This window comes from Raphanus sativus, chromosome 8 (genome assembly GCF_000801105.2).
Source record: "Raphanus sativus cultivar WK10039 chromosome 8, ASM80110v3, whole genome shotgun sequence".
NCBI classification, from domain to species: Eukaryota; Viridiplantae; Streptophyta; class Magnoliopsida; order Brassicales; family Brassicaceae; genus Raphanus; species Raphanus sativus.
In genome coordinates this window covers 990,201-1,003,325 of record NC_079518.1, presented here as the reverse complement: position 1 = coordinate 1,003,325, position 13,125 = coordinate 990,201, and the positions used below count along the sequence as shown (strand labels likewise).

General features: G+C 31.3%; 2 protein-coding genes across 2 annotated transcripts; one reads left to right on the top strand and one right to left on the bottom strand.

Moving 5' to 3' along the window:
- Nucleotides 1–4,635: 4,635 nt before the first annotated feature.
- LOC108821687 (non-specific lipid-transfer protein 2-like) lies at nt 4,636–4,950 on the top strand. Its single transcript, XM_018594680.2, has one exon. The coding sequence runs from the start codon at nt 4,636–4,638 to the stop codon at nt 4,948–4,950; it is 315 nt and encodes a 104-aa protein (XP_018450182.2).
- Nucleotides 4,951–6,034: 1,084 nt separating this feature from the next.
- LOC108821005 (glutelin type-D 1) lies at nt 6,035–7,975 on the bottom strand. The gene is made up of 3 exons (XM_018594052.2): nt 7,696–7,975; nt 6,519–7,239; nt 6,035–6,425 (listed from the first exon to the last, which is right to left on the bottom strand). The coding sequence occupies exons 1-3, from the start codon at nt 7,889–7,891 to the stop codon at nt 6,272–6,274; spliced, it is 1,071 nt and encodes a 356-aa protein (XP_018449554.1). The 5' UTR covers nt 7,892–7,975; the 3' UTR covers nt 6,035–6,271.
- Nucleotides 7,976–13,125: the final 5,150 nt, after the last annotated feature.

Sequence of the window (13,125 nt, the reverse complement as noted above, 5' to 3'; positions counted from 1 at the left end):
TTTAGAAATCATATTTCTTTTTCTCCTTGCGAACAAATCTATACTATTAAAATAGAAGCAGTCTTGAAAAGTCGACTTATGAAAATTGTTTGGACCTTTGCATTAGAGTTAATTTTTATTAGTCTTACCTTATATATTTGTAACAATATATTAGTCAATACCATATATTTACCCTATTTTTACTCTTTCCTCTAACAATATCTGCGATATTATTAATTGATATCATTAGTTTGTTACCGAAATTAGAGGAAGTCAAATTATGGTGACTTTCCTAAAACGTTGAGTCAAAATGAATCATATTAATATCGTTAGTTTGTTGCACCTATTGTGCATGCCATGATGCCCATATGCAGCCTGTCGATTTTTTTTTTGTCTATCATAGCCTGTCCATATATGCTTTTTGATTGTTTATTGTTTATACTTCTTGATTAAAGTGAACTATGTATTTAATTTAGTACAATATATATGATGGACGTCTACAATTATCCAACTAAATACATGGTTCGAAATCTTATTTTAATTTTTTATTATTACTATTCTTCATTTTATATGATACGCTTTTTATATAATTTAGCTTTATGCTCAGGATCTACAATATTTATATATTGTATCACTAACATATTGTACTATATCAGTTTACATTATATAGTTTTAAATATTTAAAAATCAAATTTAATAAAATAGTTTTGCAAATCATATGTTAAATCTATACTATTAAAAAGGAAGCAGTTTTGAAAAGTCGACTTATGAAAGTTGTTTGGACCCTTTCATTAGAGTTAATTTTTATTAGTCTTACCTTATATATTTGTAACAATATATTAGTCAATACCATATATTTACCCTATTTTTACTCTTTCCTCTAACAATATGTGCGATATTATTAATTGATATCATTAGTTTGTTACCGAAATTAGAGGCAATCAAATTATGGTGACTTTCCTAAAACGTTAGAGTCAAAATGAATCATATTAATATCGTTAGTTTGTTGCACCTATTGTGCATGCCATGATGCCCATATGCAGCCTGTCGATTTTTTTTGTCATCATAGCCTGTCCATATATGTTTTTGATTGTTTATTGTTTATACTTCTTGATTAAAGTGAACTATGTATTTAATTTAGTACAATATATATGATGGACGTCTACAATTATCCAACTAAAAACATGGTTCGAAATCTTATTTTAATTTTTTTATTACTATTCTTCATTTTATATGATACGCTTTTTATATAATTTAGCTTTATGCTCAGGATCTACAATATTTATATATTGTAAATATTGTATCACTAACATATTGTACTATATCAGTTTACATTATATAGTTTTAAATATTTAAAAATCAAATTTAATAAAATAGTTTTGCAAATCATATGTTAAAACAAATTATATATATATTTATATATATATATATTACATCAACTTAGTTTTTATAAAAAGTATTATAATAAAAAAATATTAAGAGAATTTAAGAACTATTAAAAACATAGAAATATATTCTATTGAATTAGCTAATAAATCTACCAAGTAAAACTTAATCCATATAAATTTAACAAATGCAACTTTTATAAAATACACAAAATATAGTGAGAGATAAGGTCTGGGTATTCAGATATTTGGGTCAAGTCTTTTTTATTTAGGTTCTTTTGGTTTTAAACATCTGATTTTTTTTTTAAATTAGTGTTCAGATCGTTTCATATCCGGATCGGTTTAGGAATAATAATTCAAATACATATAATATTTGGGTATGTAGCAGGTCTAGGTTGATTCAGGTATTAATATCTGAAAATATATGAACTACCTGAAAACTTGAAAATGATCTGAAACTTGAAAATAATCAAAAAACCAATTCAAATACTGGAAAAGATCTGAAATGCTTCCCAAAATATAACCCGAAAAAACAAAAATACCGAAAATATATTTAAAAGTTTGAAATTTTACATGAATACTTAACCCAAAAAGAATATCGGTAATAATGAAGCATATCCAAAATATTTAATATACCTAATATATACAAATATTTCATGTACTTTAAGGATCAGACTGGGTTTTGGGTAGGATCCGTCCGAACCAAGATCTGATGTCCAAAAGAATACCCAATATGTATATTTCTCTGGATTCATACACAATCGTTTTTTTTTCAGATTTCAGTAAATATCTAGGTTTAAGAGAGAATTATATAAAAATGTATATATAAAATATAAAAAAACTAATTTATAAATTATATAATTTTTTAAAAATTCGCTTATTCGATATGATACAATTTTGTAACATAATAATGTGGAACAACCACAAAGTACTAATTCATGTAAATTTGTGTCTATAGCCAAAAGTAAAACCCGCGCTTTCGAAGCGCGGGTTAAAATCTAGTTAGTATTATTACTTTTCCTTCTTTTTTTCGCTTTGTTTCCCATGATCATTTTATTTTAGATTTCATATGTTTAATTTAATTTTCTATTTACAAAATATTGACAACTGTTTTTATATTTAACTTTTGAAAATTATCACAATAATTACAGGTATACTCTACTTTTTATTTGTTTTGTTAGCTATCTGGATAACTATAAATTATTTGCATATCAAATTTCTAGTCACAATAAATACATTATAATAATTAATAATGTTTTATTATAATTTTATTTATTTTATAGTTTGTATTGTAATTAATATGCATGATTTAGTTAAAATAATATTATGTTATTTTAATTAGACGTATGATTTTTGATATATAATATCTCGTGTGTATATAATATCTCGTGTGTTTGGTTATTATTTGGAAACTAGGTGTTTTGCCCGCACATGCGGACATAATCATTTTGCGAATATTTATTAGTTTATATTTTATTAATTTAATATTCTCAAAAATTCTAAATAAAAAATCAAATTATTTATGTATGAAAAGTTTTCTTCAAAATATATATGCTTATTACTAAGTCGAAATTTTAAAATACTCACACATTTTAAATATATCTTTATGTTTAATTAATATTTCTTTATGAAATAATTTTATTTTAATTTTTAAATTTTATAATAGAAAATATTATTTCTAAATAACAACAAAAAATATTTATAAGAATTTTCTTATTTTTCAAAATTATGATTTAAAATAAATAAATAATTTCACCATTTTTCAAAATGTTTAGGAGATTTCTTATGTTTTAAAATATTTATCTTTTTTTCATGCAAACTTTTTTTTTTGTATGTTTCTCATACGACATGTAATCAAGTATTGATATAGTAGAACATAAACATGAACTTATATGGTAACACATATTAGCAAAATTTTACAATTATTAGAAAACATATTTTAAGAAAACTAAACACTAAAATTAAAATAAAAAATTGCATATGCTATCTATGAGTTTATAATAACAAAATAAAAAATATATTAATTTTTAATACTAAAAATATGGATATAATACTTTAATCACATATAAGAGAAGATTTTTTTTATAATATTAATAAGAAGACAGTGTCAAATAGTTGTCTACATAATATTTTCATATTTAAAAAACGGTTTATTATCTAATATATAAATATAATTAAAGTTAATTATTAAAATTATTGACTCACCTAAAATCAAATGAAATTTTAATATAATAAAAATAAGATAATATCAAATATTTGTATATCTGAAATATTGTAATTATCATGTTTTAAAACTGTTTATTATTAAAATATATAAAAATATTAAAAATAAGATAATATCAAATATTTGTATATCTGAAATATTGTAATTATCATGTTTTAAAACTGTTTATTATTAAAATATATAAAAATATTATAGACTAAACCTAAAATCATGGAGAAGATAACAAATCAACAAAATTAATTCATAGATAATAATATAGATATCGGGTAAATATATTTTTTCCAATTCAACCATAATATTTTTGGAGAGAACCTGTGAGAATCCCATGAGATGCGCAGAAATCTCGGAAACATGCTTTGTTTCTCATGATCATTTTATTTTAGATTTCATATGTTTAATTTAATTTCCTATTTACAAAATATTGACAACTATTATTATTTTAATTTTGAAAAATTATTACAATAGTTACAGGTATACTATACTTTTTTTGGGTTAACTTTCTGGATAACTCTAAACTATTTGCATATCAAATTTCTAGTCACAATAGTTACAGGTATATTTGATTTTTTTGTTTACTTTCTGGATAACTATAAAGCATTTGCATATCAATTTTTTAGGAAAATTAGTGCTGTAAATTTTCAAAACATCTATAGATAATCTATGCATATATTTTCATTCTTTACTAGTTAAATATTATATGAGATTCCTTGAAAATTTTAATATATTTTCCAATTATATAGTTTTCTTTTATAGAATTGCTTTGACCAAAGAAAAAAAGAATTGTTAACATGTATCAAAATATAGATGTATGGATATACATGTTAAATATATTATAATATTACCAAATTAACATATCTCACATAGATATGAAAAGGTTACAGTCAAAACTTCAAGATACACTACTTCAAAACGTCAGCCTCTTATCACTCTAGCATCAATCTATATAATAACTTGACTATTGAAACCTCAAAATCAACTTCTCAAAAAAATTTCAAAAAAAAAACAACAACTAGAACTAGATTGAGAGAGTCACCAAGGTTACAAAATATGTGTTGGAACCCAATATCCATGAAGTTCACAGGAGTAGTATGCATTGCGTTTGTGATAGTTCTTGTGTCGGCTTTAGCTCCGACCAAAGCAGTCTTGGAAGACAAAGTGGCATGCATTCCGACAGAACTTATGGTATGCTTACCAGCATTACAAACCGGAAGTCAACCACCGGCTGAATGCTGTGGAAAACTGAAAGAACAAGAGTCATGTTTGTGTAGTTACATCCAAAATCCATTATTTTCTCAGTATATTACTTCTGAAAATGCTCACAAGACTTTAGCGAGTTGTAGTATACCTTATCCTACTTGTTAAATTTTCATTCAAAATCCTATGTAACAATGTGTCAAGGTTTACAGCCATTGATTAAATAATCAAATATAATATCATTTTCTAGTACATATTGTTTTTTTTTAAATGTCAAAAGGGACCTGCATGAATGCTAAACCAAACCTACATATGAACCCATCATGAATATAGTATGGGTTAGAATTAAATCCGTTAATAGGCGAGGTTGTGAGTTAATCCATGATAGAGTGCGTTTACCCATGTTTCTATAGTCCGGTCTTTAAGAACTGCAATTGAAAAATATATATATTGAATGAAATAAATATTGTCTGTTTAATGTTTTTATCATAATTTCTTTTGTTTACAAAATCATTGTTGGTGATATAGTTTATAGCAAATCATATTTTTCTCCTTGTAGACAAATTAGCATTATTACTTTTCCTTATTTTTTGTTGTTGTTTCACACTATCTTTTTATTTATATTTCATTTGTCAATTTTCTATTTAAAAATATTTACAGTTGTTTTTTACATTAAATTTTGGAAAAATTATCACAATTATTACAGATTTTTCTTCTTCTGTTGTTTGTTTTATAAACTTTCTGGACATTATTAACCTATAAATCATTTGCATATCCAATTTATATAAAAATTAGTGCTGTAAAAGTTCAAAAAATTCTATATTGAATCTATGCATTGATGGTTTTTAGTTTATTATGAATACATATATTTAATTCTTTACTAGTTAAATATAATATGAGATTTCTTCAAAAACTTTATATTTCTATTTCTATAAAACTATTTGACAAGTCAATTTCTTACCTATCCCACACAGATTAGTTCTACTACAAAAAAGTCTACATTTATAGCACATTGCACTACAAAAAAGTCCACATTTATAGCACATTAAGATAATTACTGATCTACTATCGTAGATTTATATAAAAAATGTATACTCTATAACAGCACTATATTAATGTTATGGTAAAGCTTTAGTAAGCGGTTTATAGCAGCAATCTATCATGTAATAACAGTTTATAGCAAATCATAATTTTTGAATCTGTTAGTAGACAGGGCTTGTGAGTTAGTAAATAATAGATTGTAAATTTGACGAATTTTTCAACTTGTAAATGTTTTATTTATTCCAACAAAGAAACCTTAAAAGCTGAACAAAGAGAATTAGAAGAACCGGTCCAAGAACAGCACGAAAAGAAGCAAAGAGATGATTTTTTTTTTGCTTGAAAGAAGCAAATATATACTTCCGGGAACGACAAGCAAACAGAAACCCTAATAAGAAAAAAAAACGATTAATGATAAGCTGGTTCTTGTTCTCCTCTCTCTTCGCCTGCTTCAGTTGGCCGGAGGGAAGAAGATGGCATCCGAAGTTCTCTTTGAACGAAAAGACTCCTCCACCTCTGGATCAACCTTAAACGCAGCTTGCATAACCTCTGGAGACAATGCCTTCCAAACCGATGTCCTCCCAGCCAAATGAGTGAAGATCGGACTACAAACACAAACAACCAACAAGTGAAAAAAACTTTTAGTTTCTTTTCATTTAATTAATAAACTTAGTAGAGACATGAAATAAAGTTCTTACTCGGGTGTAGTCACAATGGAGAACCAAGACATGCCTTCAGGATCAGCAATCTTTGAAACCACAAAGAACCTTGGAACAATGAAGAGAGAACCAGCTGTGATATGAGTCTCAAGAACTCTTTTCCCGTCAGCACCAACCACTTGAACTCTTCCACTACCAGCAACAATGTAAGTCACCTGAAGAGCCGAGTCACAAGAGAAACCAGGTGAACACATTGAATGTCCATCGATCTGAACAAGATCAGCTCCAAACCCAACCTCCCCAACCAGAGGAAGGTTCTTGGTATTCAAGACAACAACTCTGCCACCGTCCTTGATGTCTACATCAAGAGGAGCTTCCAAACAATTCAGCACAAACCCATTACGGTCCTCCTCCTTAGGTTGTGGCATCTTGAAACCGGCATCGAGCTTTACAATGCCTTTACCAGTTTGAGAACCGACAAGTGTCTTCACAGTGCTCTCATCGAGATCCCAGGCTCGCCCTACAAACTCAGTGGAGAAACCGGTGAAGATTCCGTTTGATCCGGTGAGGTAGAAGTCAGTGAACTGTCCTGCTTTGTGAGCCTTGTGTGTTTCACCGAGGAAGAGGATAACAAGCTCGGTTTCCTCACTGTTGAACCACCATGTGACCACACCAAAAGGCAGAGCAATTGAATCACCTTTCTTGATAGCGATCACCTTCTCCTCCTTCTCAGGGAGGACAATTCCAGCAGTTCCAGTTCCTGAAACCAAATGACAAAAGGTAAAGTCACATTCCTTCAGTTCCTTGCACCCTACGTTACTACATCAACATTTGAAACGTGATATATTAAGTAACAAACTAGCAGAACTACTTTATTTTGGCATACGGTATTCATGATCTATTTGAGTATTATATAAGGGAGCCTACATGCACTTTTCACCGTTCACTCGAATCAAGAAGTAATGGTCAATCTAAAGCAATAATCAACTTGAGATTTGGGGGTATAAACAATTGAGTAAAAAAGTTAATACATTTTAACAAGTTAGATTCATATATATAATATATATAACTCAAAAAAAATTGGTAGCTCAAGATCAATGTTTAAATTGGCTCCAACAATCAAGATCAAAATCCAATACTAATCATGAATATTTTCAAACAACAAAGAAATAAATCACTATAATTAAAGTTGAAAGAAATTTGCAACCGATCAAACCTTGAAGAACATAGGCAACCTTTGGGGAATCAGAGTAACGAGGAACAGCAAAACCATGCTGCTCAAGAGCAAGCTTCGCTGCTCCAATGTTACCCTCTTTAAGCATCGGCAACTCTTCTGGACACCATGCATGGTAAGATCCTCCATGTCCTCCGTACACTTGCTTTGGCAGCTTTGGTGTAAGATCAAGCTCCATAGTTTCAGTTTCTCTCTAAGAATAACTCAAAGATCAGAGTAAGTGTACGTTTGATATGAGAAATGTGATTGTGAATGACCGAGATGCAACCCTTTATATCCCCTATATATACACGATAGGAGGAAGGTCAATAATCACCGTTATAAAAGGGAGAGATTTGGCGATCTGATTTACATTGGGATTACTATTGTATTTAATGTTTTTAGTCAAAATTATAACCATATCTTTATGACCACGATCTAAAAAATTTATTATATAGCCAAAATTTATATAATAACCAAAATTTATATAATAATTTTTTTTAATTTATCCAATAATAGAATACAAATGGTAACAATCTGTGAAATGTTGTGAAACTGTGTTTTATTATTGAATCAAAGTGTTCCTTATATAGGAAATACACGGCGACATGGGCCTAAATACAATGGGCCATAAACGGGCCAAGATTACAAATAAATATCTAATGGGCTGGACATCCATAAACATAATATTCATAACACTCCCCCTTGGATGCCAGAACCATATAGAGCTTGTAGTGTGCTTAATGTTGCCTCATTAAAACCTTACTCGGAAAACCCAGTGGGACAAAACCGAAGTGAAGGAAAAAGAGTACAACACACACTACTCCCCATGTTCTGGACCTCCGTTCTTCAAGTCTGGCGCATGGACAATTTGATGGTTTAGCTTCATGGGCGCCAAGTCTTGAACTGGTCCTTCTGTTGCCACGTCCCAAACGGATAGGTAGACTTCATAGATGTGTAGTTGGTGTAGACATGGTGAAGAAGTCGGCTAACATTTCTCATGACTGAACTTGTAGTACTTTGTGCTTCTTCATCATTCTCCAAATGTGTATAACCTGTTTGAGACCTTGTATAAACCTGTAACATTTATTAAAACCAAATAGTCCCTTTTCTTTTGGGTTTGGTTAGTATAAATCAATCTCAAACTTTTAGTTCCTTAGAAGGCAACTTAGGATATATTGATCATGTCCTATTGTCTCATGTTCGGACATGCCAAATTTATCTAAGTAAAGTGCCAATAACACTTATGGCAGGGGACGTGTATGGCTTTAGTATCAATGTCTTATGGTCTGAACATATCCATAAATCTTATCCGACCTAGTATGGCTTGCCATATCAAGGCGCCAATCATATCAATACATTTCTTTTGGTCGGATGTGCATAAGTCTTAAAAATACTTATGTAAAATCTTTCCTGGACCAAGGACACATGCCTTGTCCATAGCCATACCACGATTTGAATATAGTGGTCACTGGAACCGGTTTAGTCGGAACAGGATCGAGGGGATCGAGCCGAAACGGGGCCGGAACAAGAGACTGAGATGATTACATGGTCCATCTTTCTTAGATAAATTTCGACCATGAATGCCTTAGTATATCCATGATCTACTCGGATCATGCTATGTCCATTGTGTGTGTCCCGTTCATAGATTTTGACCAAACTCTTCATGAACCTTCTTTATTATATGTCCATAACTTGTTCATGAATGGCTATCATGCTATAATTTGATGTTCATCAAAACTAAGCCACTTTTGGATCAATATGCCGTTCCCTTTACTATGGACGTTTCAGGTCGGACAAGACCGAAGGGAACGGATCAGAACGGGCTGGACTAGAACCAAGATGATTAAGGTCGAACTAGGTTGGACGTGATCCTAGTTGATATGGGTCTTTGGTCGTGAATCTGATGGATTCATCCTCTTATTCTCTTTTGACCATATCACATTCTATTCTTGGTACTTTGGATCATAGATCTCAATACATATTCATGGCTATCATCTCCACTATAGATCATTGTATTCTTATCATAGCCTGTCCAAGAATCAATCGATCTAATCATCCTTTCTTTAAGTATGAACACAAGGAATTTCCTTCATAATATATGCATGGAGTGTTCAGGGACGTTCTTATAGAACTCCTTTCACTAAGTATTACTTAGTCTTATCCTTTACATGCATTATATGCTTTATATGCAGCTGCCTTTCGTTTCAGTCCATGAATAGCTTAGGAACAAAACTATTCTATGAGAATTTCTTTTCTCATCTTTCTGATACTCTTATCATTTCTTTATCCAGTGATCAATCATGCTGCTTACTACATTTCCCTTTTCTTATATCCAGACCTTTATCACTTTCGGATTTGTAGTAGCATCCACCACATAGGAGTATATCTCCTTATAATCTGTTCCTTGGTCTTTGTGAGTATCCTTGTGTAATAAAGCCATTCCTTGAATGCTTTAAATAGGAATATGAACACCTTAGTCCATGTCTCACGATTTCTTTTCCTTTCCCACACAGGACCGATTTTTCACTGGTTTTTATCTTATCAGATGGTGTTTCTATATATGGCCAATACACCCATCTCTTTTATAGATTCTTTGAATCTTTCTTAAACCCCCACAGTTTCTTTTAGTCTATGAATGCATTCTTGTATTCTCGTGGGTTCTGATCCTCGCTTATATCTTTTAAACTCAAGTGCTATTTTCTTATGCATCTTTTTCTTTTGTGTATGTATGTGTCGACACTTCTTTTATAGTGTTCCATTATGTTCCAGACATGAACTAATCGATTAGAGATTTCATTCTTACTAAGAACCTTTATTACCTTGCAGTTTGGCGTCCCAAACTACATGGTCTGGTATCTTAGATGTTCAGCTGCGCAGCCTTATCTAAATGTCTGGTCTGGTTTCCCTTATGACCTCAGATATGTCTTTTATTTGCACCTTTCTTTTTATTTCCGAGGTTCCTTATCTTATGGAACATATTGGTCAATCTTTAGACTCTATAGCAACTTGATTATGTCTCTTCTAGGACATTAATTTCGTGGTGCTTAAGCTGGTATGACTTAGTCATTCTTTTTCTTTTCTTTTCGGGTCTAATTTGTCTGGCATTCTTTTAGCTAGCTTTGTATGATCTTTCTTTGGACGTCTTAAATCATATTCTCTGGTCCGAGGATCTTGCCAAGACAAGGATGGTTAATACCATTCCATTTCTTTATACTTGTACCAGCTTATTTCTTTCTCCCCCTGATGTTGGATAGTCGGATTTAATCATGCAATCCGTAAACCTGACCTTAATCTGATCACCCATATTTGGCTCAAGGTTTCTTATAAAATCGTGGGAGAAAGCATTCTCATATCCAACATATATTCCCAATCTTATCTCATCTTTTTATGAGGTTCCATCCTAGACGGCACATATTATTGTGGTGGTCTATACATAATCTCTTAGGATGGTCTATGTCTGGATCATGACCCTTTATCATTCTTAGATGGGAATATCTATGCTCACTTTATATGGCTTGATGCATATTATTATTACATGTAAATCCATGTGATCCCAAGCATTAGCTAGTGATCTTTGTATCACAAAGAATTCGGCCAAGTTCTATCATGGTCATAGACCATGTCACTCGGATTTTTAGTGTTGTTCATGGACCACGGGAGTGTCATTTCTCCCCCTCATGAACATGCTATAAATATTTTAGATGCTTGGAACATTATAGCCTATTGAGTTTCCCTTGTGTACATGTTACACAACGTGAGATTCTATGGGATAACTCTTTTGTGCCTTTTTCGATATCAATCTTTGCATCAATTTTAAAGACCTGGATGGCTAGTCCAGTCATGCCATAAAGTGTATAAAATTTTGTGGTCAACCTATCTGGTTACCTAGGCCTTTTTGCCTTTATCATACTGATCTTTTAGCATAGTTTAGATCAGTTGGGAGTACAGTCTGGACCATTTTTATGCCTTGGGTGATTTTTACTTTCTTTATAATCTTAAGGAATTTATATTTCTTTTGCCCATTGGTTCAATGCGGAAACCATTTATTTTTAAAACTTTATAACTCAATGGGTCTTTTATTAGGTGTATATAATGCCTTGGCCGAGTGACTATACTATTATTTATAAACTCATATATACTCTTATCCATATCATAGAGTTTTGATGTCGAGATTTTTTTTCAAGGCATCTGAAGTCTCATAATCCATCTGATCATTTTCTTTTTCATGAGTTTCATACCCTATTTGATCAGTATGGTCATGATCCATGTCATCTTCACCATCTCGGTAAGCCATGTTGGCTTCCGGATTTTTCTTCAAACTCTCTATGTAAAGCTCATACAAGTGCTTTGGAGTTTGGCAATTATTTGCCCAGTGATTACCCATACCACATTTTTGACACAAAAAAGATTTTATTTAAGGTTTAAAAGACACACTTCGACCTCGACCTCGACCACGGCTAAAGCCGGGTGTGGTACTGCGGCCTCGTCCTCGCCCATGTGTCTTAAATGTGTCACGACCTCGTCCATAACCTTTCCCACGGCTAGGGCCGGAATGGTTGTTGTGCTGGACGAGATTACTTTCTTTCTTAGGCTCCAAAGTCAGCCTAGAAATGTCGGGTAATGATTTTGTACCAGGAGGTCTCATCTCACTGTTTCTCATTAATAACTCATTATTGGTCTCAGCCAATAGTAAATAGGAGATCAAATCAGTATAGGTGGTGAAACCTCTTTCTCTATACTGCTGTTGCAGTAACACATTAGAGAAAGTCTTGTTCAGTTACTTCTTCACCACATTGTTTCAACATTGAAACTATCTTAAACAGAACCGAGTTGTATTCATCCACAGACTTATAGTATTGAAATCTCAGGTTCTTCCACTCAAATTTTTATCCTTTGGTAATAGCACCGTTTTATGGTGATCATATCTCCGCTGTAAGGCGGTCCAAAGTTCTAGTGGATTTTCTTTACTGGGGTACTGATTTCTTTAGACTCTCATTTAGATGGTGGCTAATAACTAATATTGCCACGTATCAATCTTTCTCGTTTGGCAATATCGCCTTCTGTGATTCATTCACCAAGTCCTTTTGACTTTAGGATAACCTCGGTATCTAGTGCCCATTTTAAATGATTATCTCTTTAGAGATTTAGGACAGCATAATCCAAGTTGATTTTCGACATCTCATATTGTATATCACTCAATCTTTATAAGAAAATCAATCATATAAATCGTGTGATCAAGCAAACAATCGAGTTAATGATTTCCTAATAAACAAGTCACACGGCTTAGATATATGTCTAAAATATAAAGTTTTTCTTTTTATAGAACGTTTCTGAAAATATAAATTTTCTGAAAATAGAAAGTTTCCCTTTATAGTAAGTTTCTAAAAATAGAAAGTTTCCCTTTATAGTAAGTTTCTAAAAATAGAAAGT

Bases quoted from the DNA above. Each gene is read 5' to 3' on its own strand.
- LOC108821687 (XM_018594680.2), top strand. From the start codon at position 4,636: ATGTGTTGGAACCCAATATCCATGAAGTTCACAGGAGTAGTATGCATT.
- LOC108821005 (XM_018594052.2), bottom strand. From the start codon at position 7,891: ATGGAGCTTGATCTTACACCAAAGCTGCCAAAGCAAGTGTACGGAGGA. The intron at 7,240-7,695 runs GTTTGATCGGTT...ATTTGGTTTCAG, and splicing joins GGTTGCCTATGTTCTTCAAG to GAACTGGAACTGCTGGAATT. The intron at 6,426-6,518 runs GTAAGAACTTTA...TTGTGTTTGTAG, and splicing joins TCCATTGTGACTACACCCGA to TCCGATCTTCACTCATTTGG.